Source organism: Saccopteryx leptura, chromosome 3 (assembly GCF_036850995.1).
Source record: "Saccopteryx leptura isolate mSacLep1 chromosome 3, mSacLep1_pri_phased_curated, whole genome shotgun sequence".
Taxonomy (NCBI): domain Eukaryota; kingdom Metazoa; phylum Chordata; class Mammalia; order Chiroptera; family Emballonuridae; genus Saccopteryx; species Saccopteryx leptura.
In genome coordinates this window covers 62,557,302-62,582,534 of record NC_089505.1, presented here as the reverse complement: position 1 = coordinate 62,582,534, position 25,233 = coordinate 62,557,302, and the positions used below count along the sequence as shown (strand labels likewise).

Here is a 25,233-nt window from a genome sequence, read left to right as displayed (position 1 = left end):
TTGGGAAGCGTGGTTCAGAAGATCCATGGGGTTTGAGACAACTACATTCCCCAAAAGAAGTCTTTAAGGCATTGTTGGTTGGAGAAAATACACAAATATATAATGCAGTTCTCTATGCTTAGAAGCAACTGGGCTCCAGGAAGACGGGGTTGTGTAATTCGTTGTGGATCCGCCCGCTTGGGAAGTCCGCGAAGTGGCCTGGGAATTTTGGGAAGTGTAGTCCGGGAACACGTTGGATAATTTCCGCTCCAGGTGGTTGAGGCTGTGTCCCTGTTCCCGTAGGGAATTCTGGGAGGCGTAGTCCAGGCGGTCTCTGTAGAAAGAGTGACTTCCGCCCCAGGTACCCGAGGCCGCGGCCTTCATTCCTCGCGGAAAGGTGAGACCGCACCTCCCGGTGTCCGGTTCCCAGCGCGCAGGCCGACCTTCCTTCGTTTTGCTGTGGGCCAGTAGCGAGCAGGCCGTAGATCGTGAGGAGGAGACTCCGCCCGCGTTGAAGGGCGGGCCTGTGTTCCCTTTGAATGAGCCTGCAGGACCGTGGGGCGGTGGGCGCCGCGCCGGCTTAGGGCCCCGGCCGGGGTCGCAGGGCGCTGAATTTAAGGTCTCCGCGGTTCCGTCCTTTCCTGACCACCGGCCAGCACTGCTGCTTCCTAGCAATAGAATGTTCGGAGAGCATCCTGATGTCTCTGCCTGTTTCCTCTTCTTTAAGTTGGTGTTAGTGTCTGCCTAATAGAAGTATTTTGAGAGTTAAATGAGAATGTAAAAAGTGAATGACTTAGAACCTGGCTTGTGGTACAAGATACGCCTCTGGTTCCCAGCACTGCATTTTCCGGAGAAGCGCTCCGTTGCCTGGAGGCTTCCGTGGAGCCGGTTGGGGTCAGAGTTCCCTGGTCCTTCTCATCTCTGAAGGAAGCGGCCTGTGCCGGATTTCTAATAATGCTTTTAAACTTAATTTTTGGCGAGGGTCATTGTCTGGGATGTCACCGTAATGTCACTGTCGTGTATGCGGGAGTTCTCAAGAGTTCTAATTTCTCAGCCTCCTTTCCATCCCTGCTTTGACTTCTTGAAAAAGACTGCAGGAGGAAAGGAGATGACCCTTTGGCTCCTGGCAGCGGAACCTCACCTGAGGAGGATTTGGCATATTCCTCTTTTGTTATATTTTCAGGGGAGAAGATAGTTCCTTCACTCATCCGTACATTCGTCTGCTTCAAGTTGCCCTGATATTTGTTGAATAATGCAGGAAGGGATGGGCACGAGTAATGATGATGTTTAAACACTGAATGCTAAGTATTATTCTAGGTCTATATGAGTTATCATTTCATCTTCACAAGATACCATTGGGGGTTGAGGTTACTGTTATTCTCATGTTAAAGACGAGGAAACATCACGTAGTAAGACGCTTATCTGGGTCTTTGAATTTAGGAAGTTTCAATTGATTGTCTTAGTTCTTAATGTGTTTAGTATCAAGTTGAGAAGCCCTGTTTTGGGTTTTTGTAGAGGGCCATGAAAGCTGTGTCAGGGAGCTTTTGAGTTTTTGATAAGATTTTTGTAGTCACCTGAAATATAATTGTACTTTATTTGAAATACTATTTTTAGTTCAAATTCTGATTATAGAAATGATTGCATATTTTAAATAATTAAGAAAATATATGAAGTATAAGGAAAAATACCTGTGGCCACAGGATACAGAGAGAGGGTTTTCCTGTTCCATAAATTTATTTTGGGGTTTTTATGGAAGTTTTACAAAATGGGTATTATAAGTGTTATTTTCCCCTTAGGTTTTTTACTATGGAAACTTATAATCATAGCCACATGTAATAATAAAATAATGAACCCCTGTGGAACCATCAGCCAAAGTCAACCTTTGTTAACATTTGTCAGTCTTGTATCAACCCATGCTTTCCAGATTTTTGTGTTTTAGTATTTTAAAGCAAATCCCCAACACTGAGTCTGTATTGTTAATGTAAGAAACATCCAAAGCTATATGAATTTTGATGAGTTTATTTGAGCCAACGTAGACAATTGCTGAGAAGCAAAATCTCAACGGATTGAGAAAATGCTCTGGAAAATGGCAGTTTAACAACTTATTTTATACATTAGAGCCAAAGGGAAAGACTTGTGGGGGTTGCGTGAAACCACTGGTGATAGATTAGGGAGTTGGGAGAAAGCAAAGCAGGGAAATCTTTGGGATTGGATAAAAAGCAAAATATATAGACACTTCTTTTACATAGGCAAGTTTAAGATAGTTAACAATTAACATGATGGTAATAACCATGACAGGACCTGTGTTTCCTGCTCTGGTTGGGTGGCCACCCTTAGGAAGCAGGAAAAGAATATTACTTTACATTTCAAAGGTATGTTATTGGGTACATTATTATAGATGCAAAAAGACAATAGACAGGCTCAATTAAGGTAAGTATGGACTTGGTTAGAGAAAAACACCACCCTAGGACATGTCTACCCATCATGAACTGCTTTTAGTTAGAGAGTTTTAATCTCAGGCCATCATGTGTGGTTACTTTAGGTCTCTTGCGTTTTTGCAAGGCCACCACCCAGGCTTTCCCTGATCCTGTATCATGTGGCCCCTTTTTTATCCACAGTATGATAGTGATTGATTTATTGTCATAATTGCCAAAAGGGTATTATCATACATTGTTTATATCTAAGACCAAGAAAGGGAGATGTTAGCAGCTACTCTGAGGTGTTCAGTCTTTGCAGCTTGGAGAATGCTGATTTACTTGAGAAAACTAAGGGAACAGTGTTGCACTTTGGACAGTATAAAGACACTGATGAGTTTTGTTTTCTCATACACAATCTGACTTATCTGTGTCTTGGCCTCTTTGTTTCTTATTTCTGTCTTTCCATATACTGAAAGTTCTTCTGTTGCAGGGATCATGTCATGTTCTCTGTGTGCCCACACGAAGTGCAAGGTTGGCAAGGTTTGTAGTTAGAGTAGTAACTCAAGACAGCTGGCATCAGGATTGCAGTACAGAATTTTTGAAATTGGAGTTGGCAAAATGGAATAGAAATAACCCGTAGAGATATTCCTTTATCACCCATAATGTTGGTGAGCAATAGAATTCAACTATTTCAAAGGATTAAAAAGTTGATGGGCAATTATTTTTTTTAATTTTTATTGATTTGAGAGAGCGAGAAAGAGAGAAGCATCAAGTAGCCATTCCACTTTGTTCCATTTAGTTGTGTCCTCATTGGTTGCCTCTTGTATGTGCCCTGACCAGGGATTGAACCCATGACCTCAGCACACCAGGATGATGTTTTATCCATTGAGCTACCCAGCCAGAGTGATGAGCAATTATTTTGATGATTTAAAACAAATTTCTTAAGAACCACATTATTAGAAATTATAACAGCTAACAATATATTGTGTTTTATGAGTGAGGCAGTGTTGCCATTGGTTTACAGATATTAACTTTTCATAACAAACCTGTTATTACCTTCATTTTAAGATGAGGAAACAGGGTTTTTGTTTGTTTGTTTGTTTTAATGATTGCTTTTAGAGAAACGGAGGTGGGGGGAAGCATTTTCTTTTGTTGTACCACTTAGTTGTATGTGTATGGTCACTCCCATATGTGCTCTGACCAGGTATTGAACCTGCACCTTGGTGTTTTGGGACGACACTCTAACCTACTGAGCTAACTTGGCAGGGCCAGAAAACAGAGTTTTTTAAAACAAGTATCATATAGTACAATTAACTCTTTTTTTTTATTTTTAGGGGTATAATTCTGTTCATTTTAACATGGGTGCAGATTTGTGTAATTACCACCATCATCAGATACATAACCGTTCTATAACCCCCCAAAACTCCCCTCCTGTTTTCCTTTATAATCCTCCCTTAACACACCTATAACCAGCCACCCGCAACCACTATAACCCTACACTTTTGTCTTTTTGAGAATGTCATATGAATGGATTGATGTCAAAAAGAATCTCTAGAGGCTGCATTCTTTCAGCGTAATGTATGTATGTATTAGTACTTCATTTCTTTTTCTCGCTGGTTAATATTGTAATTATGAACATACCATAGCTTATTCATTCACCCACTGAACAGTGTTTGGGTTGTTTCCAGTTTGGATTGTTTGGGCAGTTATGAATAAGATGCTATAAACATTTGTGTACAAGTTTTTGTGCTTATTTCTCTAGAATACATAATCAGGAATGGGTTTGCTGGGTAATAGGGAAAGTGTATGTTGAACTTTATAAGAAACAGTCCAACTGTTCCATGGTGTTTGAGAGTAACTGTTGCTACACACCTTCTCAAGCACTTATTACTGTCTTTTTAAATTCTAGACATTCTAATAGGTGTGTATCGGTATCTCATTGTAACTTTAATGTACATTTCCCTAATTACTATTGATGTCTATCAGATATATCAATATATCTTCTCTGAGCTATTCTGAGCTGTAGAAACCGCCCCAATCTCTCATGTTGTTGTGAGGATTAAATGAGGCAATTCCTCTAAAGCACGGGATTTGGCTCCTGACTTCTCACCACCTTTCTACTTCCTTATTAGCCCAGGTTTCCTCCTCCCACCATTCTGTTGGAGCACTCTGATTAGTGGCTTACAGCTCTGTCATCTTCCAGGGCTAAGATCAGGCCATGTTTTCAGTCTGGGTTTGGGGGCCTTTCCATGTTCTCCCAGAGGATCCTCTTCAGCTTTGCTCTGGCCTCTATCAGTGTGTCATGTAATTGCTGATTAGCTAAATGTTCTCCCATATTTGGCTCTGTGCAAATACGGAGCTGGGAACTATATCCCTTTTAGAAGGTGATCCAGAAATGTTGGGTAAGTGAAAGAAAACTCAGTTTGTATGAGGCCAAGTTAACACTTACTTGTTCTCGGTAGTTATGTGGACATTCCATGGATTCTGCAGCACTGGCCTTGTGAGCAGGGACTTGGGAGGGGTGGGTTCTCTAATGGAGAAGCAGAAGACCTCTCTAGGGTGCTGCTGAAAGTCTCTGCCTTATTCATAGCCCAGGATTAGCCCTTTTTTGAGTTCTTTCTATTTCATAGATGACCTTGAAGTTACCTAGTAACAGTCAATAACAGTAAATCTCTGTTGAGAACAGTGAGTAATCTTTAGACCAAGAAACTAAATTCCTGGTCTCTAAATCCTTCCAAGGGTCAGAACAGCCAACACTTTTCACAGATGACAAATGTAGTAGCATCATGGGCTTTTTAAATCTCTCATTATATCCATGTGAGAAAAAGGTGTACCATTTGTGTCTCCTCCAGATTTAGGGAGAGTCATCACCAGCCATTAAACCTGTTAGAAGGGTGGTCTCAATGTCTAAACATATATTATTACCCAGGCCACAAATGATTAAATAAGAAGCGATAATCCCTGCTACATAGAAGTCTTACAAAACACAACTGCAAAGCCAGTTTTATGATGTAGAGTGATATCTGCTTCTCTGCAGCTACAAAGTAATAGAAAACATTGGTACATGTTACAACAGTTTTCCACTAAACGCATACAATCCTAACAACAGTCTTACAGTGTTGGTGCTATTATCCTAATGTTGTGGATCACAGAAGTGAAACAGAGGGGTTTATTAATTTAACCGTGCATTTAAACATATAGTGGTACCAGTATATAGCGGATGTACAGCCAATATATAACAGTGTTGGGTTTCAAAAGTGTCACCAGAGTGTACTTTACCTAGTACATTTCAGTGCCTGTCTTTCCCACATTTCTCAGGATCAGAACGGGCCCCTCAGGAGCCATGAGGTGCGTGAGGACTGCTGGGTGCAGCCATGTCGGCAGTCTCATGCACACAGGCATCCTTCCGGAATAGCCTAGCATAGCTGGAATCCAGCTCGCACTCTGCCTGCGAAGGCATGTGTGGCAGCGTTTGCCCGGGAGAAGGGACACCCTTTTCCAGTTTGCACAAGGATCTATTTCCCTTTCTCTCATGCCTTCTTCCTTATCTCGTTCTGCCTTCTCAGGGCTCTGCCTTTCCCTAGGAAAAGAAGGAGATATGACCAAGTTCCAGGTGAGTTACCTTTTTCTTTTTTTAAATTTTATTGAATTTATTGGGATGACATTGGTTTGTAAAACCAAACAGGTTTAAAGTGCACAACTCAACAAACTACCTACCATATGCCCACTTCATCATGGGCATTTCTGTCACTTAACATGTTATGTTTTAGTAAGTATATATCTTTGTAAAGAATGACAGCAGTCATTTAATACCATTTACATGACATGCTTTTTCTTTTGAATTTAATTTTTTTCCTTTTAGTTTTTTCTTTTTTATAATTTCACAAATAATAGTGTAAAAGGCTAGAAATTAAAAAAATGAAAAACTGGCCCTGGCCAGTTGGCTCAAAGGTAGAGCTTTGGCCTGGCGTATGGACATCCCAGGTTTGATTCCCGGTCAGGGCACACAGGAGAAGCAACCATCTGCTTCTCCACCCCCCTTCTCTCTTTATATCTCTCTCTTCTCCTCCCACGGCCATGGCTCGGTTGGAGCAAGTTGGCCCTCAGCGCTGAAAATTGTTCCATGGCCTTGCCGCAGATGCTAAAATAGCTTGGTTGCCAAAGCAATGGAGCAACAGCCCCAGATCGGCAGAGCATCACCCTGTAAGAGGGTTGCCAGGTGGATCCTGGTTGGGGCGCATGTGGGAGTCTGTCTCTTCCTCCCCACTTCTCACTTAAGAAAATTTTTTTATTTATTTTTATTTTTATTTTTTTTGTATTTTTCTGAAGCTGGAAATGGGGAGAGACAGTCAGACAGACTCCCCCATGCGCTCGACCGGGATCCACCCGGCACGCCCCACCAGGGGCGACGCTCTGCCCCTCCAGGGCGTCGCTCTGCCGCGACCAGAGCCACTCTAGCACCTGGGGCAGAGGCCAAGGAGCCATCCCCAGCGCCCGGGCCATCTTTGTTCCAATGGAGCCTCTGCTGCGGGAGGGGAAGAGAGAGACAGAGAGGAAGGAGAGGGGGAGGGGTGGAGAAGCAAATGGGCGCTTCTCCTATGTGCCCTGGCCGGGAATCGAACCTGGGTCCCTCGCACGCCAGGCCGACGCTCTACCACTGAGCCAACTGGCCAGGGCCAAGAAAAATTTTTAAAAAAAGAAAAAAAAAACCCTCACATGATTACCCTTCTTGCAAATTACCTATTTTTTTCCATGGCCAGATTTTATGTGCCTTCGTAACTGTAGTTGCAATAATAGATACAATTATGAATTGGTTTTTATTTTCAGTTAAAATTATAGCACTTAATTTTTGTCATCTAATATTATTTCAATGAATGTTATACCCCTAACTTTTTCACTACTCCCCGTTCGCAAACTTTTAAGTTCTCAAGGATTCTTGCAGTTTCACACAGCAGTATCAGTTTTCCTACATAGAATCTTTACTAAAAAAGCAATTCTGAAAGAAGAATTCTATTTAAAAATTTTTTTTTAATTTATTGATTTTAGAGAGAGAGGATGGGGGGAGAGAGCAAGAGAGAGACAGAAACATCTGTTCCTGTATGTGCCCGACCGGAATCAAACTGGCAACCTCTGCACGTTGGGACGGTGCCCCAGCCAACCAAGCCGTCGAGCCAGGGCATGAGAGAGTTCTAATATAATTTGTTCTTATGTTCCAGGGATTCTCGCCCACTCTTGCTATTTGTCTTTTATTTTATTTTATTTTAAGCAAAAGACAAATAGCAAAGTGGAATGAAAAATATTAACAGCAAACACAGAGAAAAGACCTTACTGTCCCCCAAATTAGCATTATTACAAAACAAGAACTAGAGATGGCCATCAAATAAATGAAAAGATCATGATTTTTATTATTAATCAATTTTGTGAAAAAATATATATTTATTTTTTTTAGTGCAAGAGAGACAGGGACAAACAGGAAGGGAGAGAGATGAGAAGCATCAAATTGTAGTTGCAACACCTTAGTTGTTCATTGATTGCTTTCTCATATGTGCCTTGACCAAGGGGCTCCAGTTGAGCCAGTGATCCCTTGCTCAAGCCAGTGACCTTTGGGCTCAAGCCAGTGACCATGGGGTCATGTCTGTGATCCCACGCTCAAGCCAGTGACCAGGTACTCAAGCTGGTAAGCTCATGCTTAAGCCAGATGAGTGCGCATTCAAGCAAGTGACCTCAGGTTTTCGAACCTGGGTCCTCTGTATCCCAGGCCAACACTCTATCCACTGTGCCACCGCCTGGTCAGGCTGAAAATACACTACTCATAAAAATGAGGGGATATTTTATTGCTTCATATTTATTTTGAAATATCCCCTCATTTTTGTGAGTAGTATATTTTAAAATAACTGTTTTTTACTTCCTAAATTTACTTATGATATTATCAAAGTTTGTTTGTTTTTTAAGTCTTCATGTTCAGTGTTGGCCAGGGTGAAGAGGTTTAGGGATTTACATTTTCTTGGAAGAATAAGTTGGAAAAACTTTTATGAAGGAAATACCTGCTATTATGATTTCAAAACTTTAAAGGTTATTATTCTTCAAAATTGCCATTTCTACTTTTTGGAATTTATTTTAAGGAATTAATCAACAGACTTTCGGGGACTAAGTTCTCTGTGAAAGGACTTTTATTACAACATTGTTTATAACAGATCATCTAAAACTCAGTAAGAGTGCATTATTTGGGTCAGGACAGTATATTCTAGTCCATCAATTACTTGAATTACTATGTAGCCTTGAAATGGGATGACAGATGCTGATAATAATAATCACAATAGTAGCTAACATTTAGCGGGTGAATACTATGTGCCAACCCCTTTCCTAGGAACTTTACCTATAGTCTCTCATTTTATCACCAGTACCTGACAGTATAGGTATTAGCATGCAGATGAGGAGCTTGTGCAGGTCACGCTGCTAGCATGGGGTAGAGCATTCCACTGTGAACACAGGCAGTCAGGGTCCAGAGCTGGGTCCATTCCACAACCCCACAAACGCTGCACACGCCAAGTGGGCCACAGAGCATGATCTACATACTTGAGCAACCAGGATGACTGGTAGTCTAAGATCAGCATCTCAAATAAGAGGAGTAAAAGGGAAAACAGATTTGTCACACATGGTCAGAACTAAATCTCTTCCGGAGCAAATGACATTATTAATAAAATTTAAAATATTAGCAGCTTATGATGCAGCAGAGTTCCAGGGACTTACCTATAGGTGTGCTAACAAAAGGTAGTGATGTGGAGTACAAGGATTTCTTTTCCTGCAGCCCTTTTGGTGAACAGAATTAGCAGTGTGGAAGGCAAGCAGAAGGCAGCTCCTGAAATGTGAGTGGTGCCTCAGGAGCCAGAACAGTTTCCCATCCTTTACCCTTTCTCATTGCTGCCTCTCTGTGTGTGTTGGCTGTTGCAGGAGGCGGTGACCTTCAAGGACGTGGCCGTGGTCTTCTCGGAGGAGGAGCTGGGGCTGCTGGCCCCGTCCCAGAGGACGCTGTACCGAGACGTGATGCTGGAGAACTTCAGGAACCTGGTCTCCGTGGGTGAGCGCGGGCGCCCTCTGTATCTCAGTGTCGCCTCTTGGGTGTCTGTGTGCTCAGGTGTTTGAAAATCTGAGATTCCTGAAACCATTCTCTGAGTTTGGGCATCTAAAAGTCCCAGTAATCTCTGTGTAACAAAGACAAGATGTTTCTGGTGTTACTGTCCAGGTAAAAATCTGCCCTTTATCAGTGAGCATATTGTGTCCTGCCCCACTGGTTGTTCCAGGTTTCGTTTCTCAGGATGTCAGTTGCTGTTTATTAACATGATTTTTCAGAGGTATTTTGGTTTATTGCTTTTACAATGTATTTGTAAGTGACTTTAAAGTACAGAACACTTATGAAAGTAAAAATATATAGAACATAAACACCCACATACCTTTTACCCAGATTCACCTATAATAACATTTTACCCCTTCGCTTTATCATGTATTCTCAGATTCTTCTTTCTCCATATAATGTCTGTATATGTATGAAAATGTATGTATATTCATAGTACTTTTTCTGGACCACCTGCAGGTCACTCACATACACCATCTCCCTTTATATCCGTATACCTCAGTGTGTATGCAGAATTCAGGAGTCCCCAAGACTACCCTGAGGCTTGATAATTAGCTAGAAAGCCTCTCAGAACTCACTAGAAGCTGTTATACTCATGGTTACTAAGTTTATTACATGGAAAGGAAATAGGTTAAAATCGACCAAGGGAAGAGACACCTGGGCAGAGTCCAGGTGAGGCGCCAGCACAGGCACCCCCGCTGTTCCCAGCATTGCTGTGACAGCACACGTGGTGTACTGCGTCCCAGCCTTGGTGCCCAGAGTGTTCACTGGGGCTCAGGCGTTTAGATGTGGTTGGACACCTGTGTGGTGAACCTTAGTTTCCAGCCTCTCTGGAAATCAAGCTGATACAATGTGGCCCAAAGCCCCCACCATAAACCACATTATTCAACTATATGGTGTGGCCCAAACCTCTGTAAAAAAGGCACTCATGGCCCTGGCCGGTTGGCTCAGCGGTAGAGCGTCTGCCTGGCGTGCAGGAGTCCCGGGTTCGATCCCGGCCAGGGCACACAGGAGAAGCGCCCATCTGTTTCTCCACACCTCCCCCTCTCCTTCCTCTCTGTCTCTCTCTTCCCCTCCCGCAGCCGAGGCTTCATTGGAGCAAAGATGGCCCGGGCGCTGGGGATGGCTCTATGGCCTCTGCCTCAGGCGCTAGAATGGCTCTGGATGCAACAGAGCGACGCCCCAGAGAGGCAGAACATCGCCCCCTGGTGGGCATTCCGGGTGGATCCCGGTCGGGCACATACGGGAGTCTGTCTGATTGCCTCCCCGTTTCCAGCTTCGGAAAAATGGAAAAAAAAAAAAAAGGCACTCATCAAGTAGGACATTCCAAGGGCTTAGAGATCACCTCCTGAGAGCTGAGGGCAAAGAACAGCCCTCTGTGGACAAGGTTAATTCTGTACTGAACAGTATATCCACACTGCAGATATAATACTTTTATCCCCTCTTATTTATGCTCAAATTTTATCAACAGAGACAATTCTGTTTTGTTTTTTTCTTTTTTGAGAGAGAGAGATAGGGAGGCAGAGAGGGGGAGGAGAGACATGAGGAACATCAACTCATAGTTGCTTCACTTTAGTTTTTTTGTTTGTTTATTTTCATACATGGCTTGAAGGTGTGGGGCACTTTATCCACCGGCGCCCCCACAGGTCAGGCGTGAATTCTGTTTCTTATAGCATATTTTTCTCCCTCCAGAGCAAGATCCAGTCTAGAATGTGGTTTAGCTGTCATGTCTCTTTAATCTCCTTTAATTAGGAATATCTCCATAGCATTTTGTTATCTTTTATGACAGTGACATTTTTGAAGAATACTATTACCCCATCCCCCAATTTTAATAGAACATTTCTAATATTTCCTTATTCTTAGATCCAGCTGGTCCTTTCTGGCTAGAACTCTGCATTGGTAGCAGTGTGTGAGGCTATCGCATTTAGAGGCACATCAGCTGTCCCTTGCGGGTGACGTTAATTTTGATCACCCAGTCAAGATGTTGTCCAGTTTCTCCACTGTAAAATCACTACTGTTTTTCCCCTTGCAATCATAAGGCAACCTTTCTTTTTTCCTTTTTTTTTTTTTTCTTTTTTTCTGTATTTTTCTGAAGCCGGAAACGGGGAGAGACAGTCAGACAGACTCCCGCATGCGCCCGACCGGGATCCACCCGGCACGCCCACCAGGGGGCGATGCTCTGCCCACCAGGGGGTGATGCTCTGCCCTGCCGGGGCGTCGCTCTGTTGCGACCAGAGCCACTCTAACGCCTGGGGCAGAGGCCGAGGAGCCATCCCCAACGCCAGGGCCATCTTTGCTCCAGTGGAGCCTCGGCTGCGGGAGGGGAAGAGAGAGACAGAGAGGAAGGAGAGGGGGAGGGGTGGAGAAGCAGATGGGCTCTTCCCCTGTGTGCTCTGGCCGGGAATCGAACCCGGGACTTCTGCACGCCAGGCCGACGCTCTACCACTGAGCCAACTGGCCAGGCCCTTTTTTTTTTCTGAGTTAATCTTTTTTTTTTTAATTTATTGTGTTAACGTGAGTTCAAGGGTCCCACTCAGTATAACACCCTCAACCCCCTCACCGTGCCCCATGCAAAGTCTCTTCATTCCCATCTCACCCCCTTTGTCCCTCCTTCCCCTGCCTCCATCCCCCTTTCCCTCTGGGACTTGCTACCCTGTTGTCTGCACCTGTGTGTTATGTATGTACAATTCAGTCACTCGCTTCACCTTCTCTGACCCCGTCTCTTCTTTCCCCTTCCCTCTGACAGCTGTCCCTCTCCCCCGGGACCCTGCCTCTGTTTCTATTCTGTTCCTCAGTTTATTGTGTTCATTAAATTCCACATATAAGTGAGATCATAAGATTCTGGTCTTTCTCTATAAGGCAACATATTTTAAGACACACAAATATTTAGTATGCAATGGTGATTCTTGACATATCCAGTCTTTGCCGCGATAGTTACAAAGTTAAGATTTTTTGCCAGTATTGCCAGTACTTCCCACGCTTAGCAGTCAGCACTTGACATTCCACAACAAGCAGGGTGCCCCCATATACGTATATATTTGTTATTTTTAAGGGTTTGTGAAATCCTTTTTAAAATATGACTTATAATTTATTTCTGTAATTATTTTGGTGCTAAAATTGTTCCAAATCTGGCCCTTTTAAGCTGACTCTTGTGCCCTTGTAGTATTCCCCAACATTTTTTTAACACTTCCTTAGTTTATGCTCATCTGCCCTTTGCCCCAGCTCTGCAGTCATCCATCTCTCTTCGTAGAGAATGGTATTTAACACCACGGTCTGGATGTTAGGTATTGTCATGGCCAGTGTGTTGGGGTTTTTTTCTTTAATTATTTCACTAGGGTGACGCTAGTTAACATAATTATATAGGCTTCAGGTGCGCCAGTGTGGTGTTTTTTGTTTCTTAGTGACAAGATAGAGCTCAGAGGTAGGGGTGAGTGTATGTGCATGCACACAGGTGTTCATTCACATACACATGTGTGAATACATGTGAATATACACATATGAATAGGTGGTCAATTTTATTCTAAATAAGAGATGTTAATTAAAGTTATGCTGCAGTATCATTGCTCACCTTTGAGATTTTAAAAAAAATTGTAACTCTTTTGAGCAAAGCTGTGGAAAATAAAACACTTTTATACATTGAAAGTAGGAATACGAAATGATACCACCCCAAAGGGAAATTTGAGAGCATCTAACAAAACTATGTATTTACCCTTTCCTAGCAATTCACTTCTAGGAATTTTTCCTAAAGATAGCAAAGTACAAAAGAGCATTAATAGCATACTATGGTTTCTGTAAGAAAGAAGAGGAAATAAGTAATATATGTGCCTCTGCTTATCTTTAACAAGAAACACTAGAAGACGGATCAGAAAATGACAAAGCTGGTTTTTATCGCAGTGGAAGTGACTGGGGGAGGAATGCGGAGAGTCGCACCTCTTTGAGAACACCTTTTGTCTGGTTTGGACTTTTGAAATATGGTAGTTCACCCTGGCCGGTTGGCTCAGTGGTAGAGCATCGGCCTGGCGTGCAGAAGTCCCAGGTTCGATTCCCGGCCAGGGCACACAGGAGAAGCGCCCATCTGCTTCTCCACCCCTCCCCCTCTCCTTCCTCTCTGTCTCTCTCTTCCCCTCCCACAGCCAAGGCTCCACTGGAACAAAGTTTGCCTGGGCGCTAAGGATGGCTCCATGGCCTCTGCCTCAGGCACTAGAATGGCCCTGGTTGCAACAGAGCAACGCCCCAGATGGGCAGAGCATTGCCCCCTGGTGGGCATGCAGGGTGGATCCCGGTCGGGCGCATGCAGGAGTCTGTCTGACTGCCTCCCCGTTTCCAGCTTCGAAGAAGTACAAAAAAAAAAAAAATGTTAGTTCAGCGCATTGCAATATTAAATTAGAATGCAAAGGCCTGATAACCTAAAACTAAAAGAAAAATGAAGCAAATGTACTCAGTTGTATTTGAAATTAATGTCATAACCACATTGAAGTGAAAGAGGGAATTCATGGAAGTAGCTAGGAGCTCAGTGTATATAACTGGACACCTTTTGGTTTAGGTACTGTGGGAGGGGAGGAGAGAATGAATTGTAATTCTGAACACTTCAGTGGGTTTGTTTTTGTAGTGATCTATGGAAGAAGCAATTCTCAAACTATTTGAGTTGTATTACAGGTGCCAAGGCAATTCAGTGGAGAGGTGCAGTCTTTTCAACAGGTGGAATGGAAACCTCGGACATCTGTGTGCGTCTGTATGCATGCCTTACCGGTGCTGTGCAGGAGGCACGGTACACAGATGCAGTTACTCACGGATGGATTTTAGGGGGAACTTATTATTAATAACAAAAATATCAAGGCAATATCAAAAGGGGTTTGAACTTATGTAAATTAAAGTAGAATAAAGAAAAAGAATCAACACAATGATAAGCTATACATCACCAGACAGAGAAACATCAGCCTGGGCTTTAGAATATAATTAAAGCAATACACTAAGAAAAAGAGAAATATGAGTATGTACAAATCTCACCAAACCATGGAGGAACAGTCACCAGACCGGCTAGCGCCAGCTGGGGCTTCAAAGTTGATCACCAGCCCTGCGCATCGATGAGGAAGAGTTCTCTAGAGCTTCAGGGACGGCTTGAGACCCTACCTATTTTATGGGAAAATTTTGGCTGCAGGCTATTATAGGAGGGCCCTTCGTGCATAACCTCTAGGAACAAAGAAAGGTCATCACATCCTGAAATAATTAACTAGACCAGCAGTCAAGTGGTCACATCCTCCCGCTTCGGGGAAAGTGCAGCAGGATGTCTTGTTCCCGCCCTGAGTAAATGACTCAGTCATTCCGGTAACCGGTTCTTGTGACCCTCACTGTTCTTGTTCAATTGAATTCAAATTTATATTTTTTTAATATACTGTTCAACAACATCTCACAGAAATTTTAATTCAAAATAGATAAGAGCAAATGTAAATCTAAAACTATGAAACTTCTAGAAGAAAACAGGAAAAAATCTTCATAATCTTCAAAGCGATCTTAGATAGGACACCAAAAGCATGATTCAGAAAAAGAAATAAAAAAGATAAATTGGACTTCTTCAAAATTTAATAATTTTACTCTCCTTGCCATTTTGTAGGGAATCAGTCCTTCAAACCAGACCTAATATCCCAATTGGAGAGAGAAGAAAAGCGTTTGATGACGGAGTCAGAAACCCAGAGAAATGGGTGTTCAGGTGAGAACTGTCCAGCAACAAGCCAGCAGCCCAAGGGCCCCTCCTGAAACATCACTTTTCTGTGTAAACTGATGGCTTTCCCTTTCACACATGGTAAAATCTAAAGTACTTGAAGTGACTATTAGGCCTTAAGGTGTCTCTCCCCTCAAACCCTTCTAGCTTTCCATATTTTCTTCCTATTGTCTGTTTGCTCATTCATTCTGTTCCAGCTATACTGCCCCACGGTTGCCCATCAGACCTATCATTTCTTCTTTTTTTTAAATACAGAGACAGAGAGAGAGTCAGAGAGAGGGATAGATAGGAACAGACAGACAGGAACGGAGAGAGATGAGAAGCATCAATCATCAGTTTTTCGTTGTGGCACTTTAGTTGTTCATTGATTGCTTTCTCATATGTGCCTTGACGTGGGGCTACAGCAGACCGAGTAACCCTTTGCTCAAGCCAGCGACCTTGGGTCCAAGCTGGTGAGCTTTGCTCAAACCAGATGAGCCCACGCTCAAGCTGGCGACCCAGGGTCTCAAACCTGGGTACTCCGCATCTCAGTCCGACGCTCTATCCACTGTGCCGCTGCCTGGTCAGGCCCTATCATTTCTTCTGCTTCAGGTTCCTTGACTTGATTTTGTTTTTATCTTGAATGAATGAATTGGTTAATAGATACATGGTCTTCACTGTCACTAATTCTCCTGGAGATAGCTAGTAGGTATAGACTAAGTCAGTGTAACCAAAGGGTACTCCTGAATGCTTTTTGTCATCTGATGAGTGCTTGTCCTAGTTCTGTTTACACGTCCTTGATTATTCATAATAGGTAGCTATTTTTCTAAATAATTAAGAATAACCAGTCAACTAGAGTCAGCATCTAATTTTATCAATTCCAACATTATGATAGGCCCTCCCCATGGAATTATTTCAAGTGAGACCCTTTGGCACTGGCCATAACTTCCTTATTCACATGCCCAGCTCTTTGTCTTCCCATTCTGTCCTTCTCTCACCCCACACCCATCCTCTAACACCTATACAGTCTCTTGACCTAACTACAATTTTGAAGTAGAATTTTCAGGTTGGACATTGATGTGAGTCCAGACATCCTGATAATGTTTCTTCTACTCCTCTGTCCCAAGTTGAATGTTCCTCCCTACAGTAAAAGAGAGAAACAACCGAGTTTCTCTGCCCTCACCCCACATAACCTTGTTTTTCTTTTTATCACATTATTTATTTTTACTTGTGGACCGAGCTAAAACTAATTCCAAAATGATAGCATTGTGGCATAGAGTTGCATGTTGGAACCATTGTTAATGTAGATCATCTGAAAAATAGAACTCTTCATCTCAAACTCCCATGAAGTGTGGGCCATAAAACACACCTTAACAAATTTAAAAGAATAAAAATCATAAAAGCCTGCTCTCAGACCACAATGAAATTAAATTAGATATCAGTAAATTAAATCACTGGGAAATCCCAAAATACATGGAGGTTAACCAACACATTTCTAAATAACATGTCAAAGAAGAAATCTCAAAAATGAAAAATATTTTGGACAAAATGAAAATGAAAACAATTTATCAAAATTTGTGAGATGCAGCAAAAGCAGTGCTTAGAATAAAATTCATAGCATTGAATGCTTATATTAGAAAAGATCCCTGACCAGATAGCTCAGTTGGTTAGAGCATTGAGATATAGCAAAGTTGCAGGTTCAATCTCTGGTTAGGGCACATACAGGAGTCAACCAGTGAGTGTGTGAATGAGTGAAACAACAAATCAGTGTTTCTCCTTTCTTTTCTCTAAAATCAATCACTCAATAATTTTTTAAATTAAAGATTGGAAGCCTGACCAGGCAGTGGCACAGTGGATAGAGCTGCAAACAGGGACGCAGAGGACCCAGGTTCAAAACCCCAAGGTCGCCCTGGCCGGTTGGCTCAGCGGTAGAGCGTCGGCCTAGCGTGCGGAGGACCCGGGTTCGATTCCCGGCCAGGGCACACAGGAGAAGCGCCCATTTGCTTCTCCACCCCTCCGCCGCGCTTTCCTCTCTGTCTCTCTCTTCCCCTCCCGCAACCAAGGCTCCATTGGAGCAAAGATGGCCCGGGCGCTGGGGATGGCTCTGTGGCCTCTGCCTCAGGCGCGAGAGTGGCTCTGGTCGCAACATGGCGACGCCCAGGATGGGCAGAGCTTTGCCCCCTGGTGGGCAGAGCGTCACCCCTGGTGGGCGTGCCAGGCGGATCCCGGTCGGGCGCATGCGAGAGTCTGTCTGACTGTCTCTCCCTATTTCCAGCTTCAGAAAAATGAAAAAAAAAACACAAAAAAACCCAAGGTCGTCAGCTTGAACTCAGGCTCACCAGCTTGAGTGAGAGATCATAGACATGACCCCATGGTCGCTGGCTTGAGCCCAACGTTGCTGGCTTGAGCAGGGGGTCACTCACTCTGCTGTAGCCCCACAATCAAGGCACATGAGAAAGCAATCAGTGAACAACTAAGGAGCTGCAACAAAGAATTGATACTTTTCATCTCTCTCTTCCTGTCTGTCCCTATCTTTTTCTCTCTCTGTCTCTGTCAAAACAAAAAGAAAGAAAAGAAAATCTATAAAGTCAGTCATTTAAATATCCACCTTAGGGCCCTGGCCGGTTGGCTCAGTGGTAGAGCATCGGCCTGGCGTGCAGAAGTTCCGGGTTCGATTCCCGGCCAGAGCACACAGGAGAAGCGCCCATCTGCTTCTCCACCCCTACCTCTCTCCTTCCTCTCTGTCTCTCTCTTCCCCTCCTGCAGCCGAGGCTCCACTGGAGCAAAGATGGCCCAGGCGCTGGGGATGGCTCCTTGGCCTCTGCCCCAGGCGCTAGAGTGGCTCTGGTCGCAACAGAGCCACGCCCCGGAGGGACAGAGCATCACCCCCTGGTGGGCAGAGCGTCACCCCCTGGTGGGCGTGCCGGGTGGATCCCGGTCGGGCGCATGCGGGAGTCTGTCTGACTGTCTCTCCCCGTTTCCAGCTTCAGAAAAATACAGGAAAAAAAAAAAATTAAATTAAATATCCACCTTAGGAAACTAGAAAAAGAAGAGCAAATTAAATCCAGAGTAAGCAGGTGAAAAGGATAAGAATTAGAGCAGAAATCAATGAAATTGAAAATCAGAAATCCATAGAGAAAATCAGTGAACCCAAAAACTGGTTCTTGGGAAAGATGAATAAAATTGATACACAAATAGATAAAATGGACTAACTTCTTGAAAGACACAATTTGCCAAAACTTACATAAGAAAAAATAGACAATATGAATAGGCCTATATCTGTTACAGAAAAATAATAATCTTCCAAAACACATCTATACTTCATTGAGTTGTGAGGAAAAGAAGTAGAAACAGATAAAAATTCCAGTGAAAATTAAATGTATTTTGTAAAAGAAAGGTAAGCTCTGGTGTATTTAAGAGAAGTAGCATACACAGCAGCTTAACCAAAACATTACTGTATTTTCTGTCCAGAAAATGCCTTAATTTTTTTTACTATCTAAAACAGCAATTTTCAATCAGTGTGCCAACAAGAATTTTTGAAACCTGCAATACCTGACTATTTAGTCAGAGGCACTAACCCATTTCCCCTTACTGTCAAAAAGAAAAGAAAAATGACAACAGCCAACACAATAGCCATTTGGTGTCAATGAATCAAAATTACTCTTTTATTTCTTTGTCAGATCAGCAAAAAAATTTTTTGGTGTACTGCAGAAGTTCAGTAATTATGTGTCCCATGGGATCAACAAGGTTGAAAATAGCTGACCTAAAAGCATATTAACAAAGCAGGGATATGGCAGCCTGGTTGCCTGAGTTGATATCCTTTTATTTATTCTTTTATTTAAAAGAATTTTTTTTTCAATTACAGTTTACATTCAGTATTCTAAGTTAATATTCTTTGAGTATTATTTATTAAAAGACAAGAGAAAAGGAAAATATAAACATTTTTCTCAAATCATTGTGGCTAACTGTCCAATTGAAAGGAATGATTTATTATTTGTGATAAATGTGACATCTTCATTATTGAATGAATAGGATGCTGGAATGGTCGATTTTCTCAAACTTTAAAGAAAGATTACTAAGAAGATGATATAAATTCTCCTCACTTCAAGTGAGGTCTTTCAGTGCTTTCTTTTCCTCCATCAAAGAAGGTCGATTTATAAATTTGACAACACAATTTCTCATCAGCTCTCTACTGTTTATATTAAAATAGGACTTAAATGTTGAGATATGGAAAGGAAATGACAATGTGTTTCAGTCTGCACCATTGACTAAAGGAAATAAACTTAAATATGTGATCTTTTTCATAAGAGGCTGAAACTAAGTGAAATTACATTTTTTCCCCTCTATGCCTTTAATATTAAAAGTACTGGTCAGAAAGAAACTTAATCTCTCATATATTTGGGAGAACCTTAGATCGTAAATTTTGTACAAATTTGTATTGAAACTGCTGCTTTATAAGAAATTGGACAAGCTGCTTTCAGTCCTCAAGCAACCACATCAGTTCCAAAAAATACGACATATTAAACTGTATCTTTACGGACGAGTATTAAGTGTTTAAGTGCTGAGACCTTTTGGGTATGCTGGAAGTGTTACCCTGCAGTCAGTGCATGGTATTGTCGGAGCATAATGTCACACAGTCCAGCTTGTGTTGCAAAGCCCTGAGTTTGAAGCATTTAGATAGCTCAAGTTATATGAATTCTACTTATATTCCTGATGTAGCCAAAGAAGAGCCATTTTCTAGGTATTCTTAGAGTTAGTCACATGAGTATTCCTCTAGTTCACTGAAATTTTGTGTCAACCTAAGTGCAAAATCTTGAAATCTGAATAAAAGCATTCACTGTGTACGTCTAAATTCTCTTTATCCTTATAGGAGCCCAGAACCAACATAATGTGGAGACTATTCAAGAAGTGGGATTAAGCTATCTTTCTTCCAAAGAGCTTTCCTCCTGGCAGACCTCACAACAAAGTGCAGGCAGGTTAGCCAGGTGTCAAGATTCCATGAAAAATTGTCAAGGGAATACTTCTAAGTTGCAAAAACAGGGAGATTCTCCCTGCCAGGTGGGGGCAGGAATACCAATGCAGATTTCTGAAGATGGAAGCTACATATTGACTCATATAGGGGATGGTTTTAATTACAAGAAAAATCAAGAATTTTCATCTTGGAGCACCCAGCATTCTTGGAGGAAAATGTATCTGATAGGGTCAAGTAATTATCAATGTAGATGTCAGCAAATTTCCATGAAAAATAATTTCTGTAAGTGTGAAAGCATCAGTTGGATCTCACGTCATAACGATAATCTGAGCACACACAGAACAGAAAAACACAGCTGCCATGACTGTGGAGAAGACATCATGAAGGTTTCAATGCATAATCCAGACCAAAATCAAACAGAGTGGAAGCCCTACGCCTGTAATGAGTACAGAAAAGCCATCAGTGATCACTTCCGCTCTGAGGTTCAACAGCAGTTAGAAGGGGAGCCCCATGCATACAGTCCATGTGGAAAGGGCTGTAGTTATCACTCTGTTCTTCATAGCTGTCAGAGTGTTCATAGAGATGATTGTGTTTTTGAGGATTCACATCTGCAATCCTACCACAAAGAACATACAGAAGAGAAGCCGTGTAAATGTGAACATGGTGAAAACTTGAGTCACCCCCAGTGCTCCTCTCTCAACATATATGAACTTATTCACACAGGAAAGACATCTTATAGTTACAAGAAAGCTTTCAGTCAAAGCTTAGACCTCAATAGTATTTTTAGGATTAGTACTGGGGAGGAACCCCATGACCATAAGGAGAATGAGAATGTCTTTCATCAGAGTTCTTGTCGGCAAGTCCTTCAGAAAATCTACGCTGAAGAGAAACTACACTCGGAGGTGGAGTGTGAGAAAGATTTCATTTGCAGCTCAAATCTTAATATTCGGCATAGTGTTCACATGGAAGAGATTCCATATGATTCTGAGGAGGGTGATAATGGCTTCAGTCTGCCCTCACATTTTCAGGACCTTCAGATAGTCCACTCGAGGGAACAACCATATAAACATTCATATGGTAACAGCTTCGGCCAAAATTTATACCTTCAAGGTCATCAGAGAATTCACATTGGAGAGAAACCCAATAAGGAGTGTGGGAATGGCTTCAACTGGACATCAAAACTTAAAGGTCATCAGAGAGTACACACTGGAGAGAAGCCATACAAATGCAATTCTTGTGGTAAAGGCTTCAGTCATAGATCAGTTTTTAATGTCCATCAGAGAGTCCACACCGGAGAGAAGCCTTTCAAATGTGAGGAGTGTGATAAGGGGTTCAGTCGGAGCTCATACCTTCAAGCCCACCAGAGAGTCCACACTGGAGAAAAACCATACAAATGTGAAGAGTGTGGAAGGGGCTTCAGTCGCAATTCATACCTTCAAGGTCATCAAAGAGTTCACACTGGAGAGAAACCATACAAGTGTGATGAATGTGGAAAAGGTTTCAGTCGGAGTTCACACCTTCAAGGCCATCAGAGAGTCCACACTGGAGAAAAACCATACAAATGTGAGGAATGTGGGAAGGGATTCAGTTGGAGCTTTAATCTTCAAATTCATCAAAGGGTTCACACAGGAGAGAAACCCTATAAATGTGGGGAATGTGATAAGGGTTTCAGTAAAGCTTCAACTCTTCTGGCACATCAGAGAGTTCACACAGGAGAGAAGCCATACCAATGTGATGAGTGTGGTAAGAGCTTCAGTCAGCGATCTTACCTTCAAAGCCATCAGAGTGTCCACACTGGAGAGAGACCATACATATGTGAGCTATGTGGGAAGGGCTTCAGTCAGAGAGCATATCTTCAAGGTCATCAGAGAGTCCACACTAGAGTGAAACCATATAAATGTGAGATGTGTGGAAAGGGCTTTAGTCAGAGTTCACGCCTTGAAGCACATCGGAGGGTCCACACAGGAGGAAAACCATACAAGTGTGAGGTGTGCACGAAGCGCTTCAGTGAGAGTGCACGCCTTCAAGCGCATCAAAGGGTCCACACAGAAGGGAGACCCTATAAATGTGAACAATGTGGCAAGGGTTTCAGTGGGTTTTCAAGTCTTCAAGCCCATCACAGAGTTCACACTGGAGAAAAACCATATAAATGTGAGGTGTGTGGAAAGGGCTTTAGTCAGAGGTCAAATCTTCAGGCTCATCAGAGAGTCCACACAGGAGAGAAGCCCTACACATGTGATGCCTGTGGTAAGGGTTTCCGTTGGAGCTCAGGACTTCTAATTCATCAAAGAGTTCATAGTGATAAATTCTGTAAGAGCATAGAATATGGTAAGAATTATCCACCAGAGAATCCATACAGAAATGAAGTCCTTTAAAATGCTATTCTCTTTTGTTTTGAAGTCTTCTAATGGGAGCTGAATTTTTCCATTTACTGGAGTTCTAGTAATAAATTAGTAGGCAAAGAATTTCTTTAATGAAGATGTGACGTTTCAACCCATCCTCTACTTTCAAAATAGTCAGGAGACCACACAGCAGACATCTAATGAGAGCAGTTCCAAGGGATTTTGTCAGAAATGTAGTGCACGTGACTTTAACTAGTTGCACTAGGGTTTGTAAAAGAAGAGGAATTCAATAAAAGTATAATGATGAGCTTGCCTAAATCCATATCCACTAGAATGTAAGCTTACGGGAAGAGCTTCATTCATTGCTAAGTCTATAAAGTCATGATGTTGCCTAACTCATTGTAAGTGCTCAGTACTTTTGTCTAAATGACAAAGTATGTGTTGAAAATTTTATTTAGCTTAATTTCCCCAAAAATATATTTGGAGGACTGCAAGTAACCTAGGTATGATCACATCAAGTAGGTAAATACTATTTGAAATGTGGAACACCAGGCAATATTGTAATCTGAAATGACATGAACTTGGTTATAACCCTTTCAAAGGAGTGATTTCTGTCCTGTATGCCATCTTAAGTAGGGATGAGCTGAATAGATACTGTTGGTTCAAGTTTAGCTCTGTGTGTGTCTGTATTTGCACTTTCAATGATAGTGCAAACTGTTGTTTTCAGTTAGTTAGCTTTGAAAAAATGGAACGCTGCATTTTACATACTGAATTTTTACTCCTGCCTGTGTGTTAAGGCACAGTTTTTACTGTAATATTTGGAGAGTGTCAGAAATAGTCACTAGTGAAAAATACTTGCTTAATATCAAAATTACAGTATTTGTTTTCAGTACCCATCTTTCTGTCAAAGCCATTTGGTCTGACTGATTTCTAAGAGTTACAGTCTTTATCCAATTCAAATCATTTTAGGCAGAATCTGTGATGAGCTTGGAGGATTTTAATTTTGTCAAGTTCTTTATCCCCCTACTCACACAAAGAAAGGCAATATATTGAATTTTTAAAAACATTCTATCAAACATTGATTATGAGGATATGATTGCCTTTTACTTGGCAGTTTCTATCTTCAAGAACAATGTATTTTGTTGGTGGGAGTGAAAAGTATAAGCTTGTTAGAGAAGAGTCAAAATGTGAAATATGCATACCCATCTGGAAATCATAAAATTTATGATAAAGTAGTGAGAAAGGCCCTGGTCAGTTGGCTCAGTGGTAGAGCATTGGCCCCGTGTGTGGAAGTTGCAGGTTTGATTCCTGGCCAGGGGACACAGGAGAGGTACCCATCTGCTTCTCCACCCTTCCCCCTCTCCTTTTCCCCTTCCGCAGCCAAGACTCCATTGGAGCAAAGTTGGCCCAGGTGCTGAGGATGGCTCCATGGCCTCCAGGCGCTAAAATGGCTCCAGTTGCAACAGAGCAGCACCCCCAATGGACAGAGCATTGCCCCCTAGTGGGCATGCTGGGTGGATCCCTGTCAGGCGCATGCAGGAGTCTGTCTCTCTGCCTCCCTGCTTCAGATAAATAAAAAATACTTTTTAAAAATAGTGAGAAAGGATGTGTACAATGAGGATGATTTTTTATAACTGGGAATATATTGGAGTTGGAATAAATTTCTCTGTGTTCATAGTAATCTGAAGAAAGTATGGAATAGATCTGAAATGACAGGAAAGGATCATGCATGTTGTAATCTAAATCTTTACACGTATATGGTCAAGTACATGCTTAATAGATAATGTATTATTAATACATTAATAATACATAATAGATAACATATTAATACATTAATAATACATAATAATGTATTATTATACATAATAATACTTAATAGATAATGTATTATAATAGATTATTCACCATCATGTATATAGTGGTTCTCTCTGGCAAGCAAAATTTTGGATTAGTCTTTTTTGTACTATATTTAAAAATTGACAACATTGGGCCCTGGCAGGGTAGCTCAGTTGGATAGTGTCATCCCAATATATAAGGATTGTGGGCTTAATCCCTAGTCAAGGCACATACAAGAATCAACCAAGGAATGCATAATTAAGTGGAACAACAAATTTATATTATTTCTCTTTCACTCCCCCCCCTTTCTCTTTAAATAATAAAAATTTGGCAACATGGACCCATTTTATCAAAGTAATAAACTACTGCAGTAGTAACCCTTGTAATTAAGAATTCATTGAGCACACAGCACAGTCAGCAGCTTAAATTCTATAGATATGTTCACCAAAACCCTATGTACTTCGTTGATCATGTCATCCCATTAAATTTAATTTCAAAAAAAATTTTTTAGCCTGACCAGGCGGTGGTGCAGTGGATAGAGCGTCGGACTGGGATGCAGAGGACCCAGGTTCAAGACCCCGAGGTTGCCAGCTTGAGCGCGGGTTCATCTGGTTTGAGCAAAAAAAGCCCACCAGCTTGAACCCAAGGTCGCTGGCTCCAGCAAGGGGTTCCTCAGTCTGCTGAAGGCCCATGGTCAAGGCACATATGAGAAAGCAATCAATGAACAACTAAGGTGTTGCAACGCGCAATGAAAAACTGATGATTGATGCTTCTCATCTCTCTTCGTTCCTGTCTGTCTGTCCCTGTCTATCCCTCTCTCTGACTCACTCTCTGTCTCTGTAAAAAATAAATAAATT

General features: G+C 42.0%; 1 protein-coding gene across 2 annotated transcripts; it reads left to right on the top strand.

The window, feature by feature from the left end:
• Nucleotides 1-293: 293 nt before the first annotated feature.
• LOC136398980 (zinc finger protein 112-like) lies at nucleotides 294-23,271 on the top strand. Of its 2 annotated transcripts, none has more exons than XM_066373679.1 (5): nucleotides 294-376; nucleotides 5,963-6,009; nucleotides 9,348-9,474; nucleotides 15,140-15,235; nucleotides 20,097-23,271. In XM_066373679.1, exons 2-5 carry the CDS (start codon nucleotides 5,995-5,997, stop codon nucleotides 22,571-22,573), a joined length of 2,715 nt encoding a protein of 904 aa, XP_066229776.1. In that variant the 5' UTR covers nucleotides 294-376; nucleotides 5,963-5,994; the 3' UTR covers nucleotides 22,574-23,271. The 2 variants fall into 2 exon arrangements, with proteins under 2 accessions (XP_066229776.1, XP_066229777.1); XM_066373680.1 differs by lacking the exon at nucleotides 294-376 and adding an exon at nucleotides 696-711.
• The last annotated feature ends 1,962 nt before the right edge of the window (nucleotides 23,272-25,233 follow it).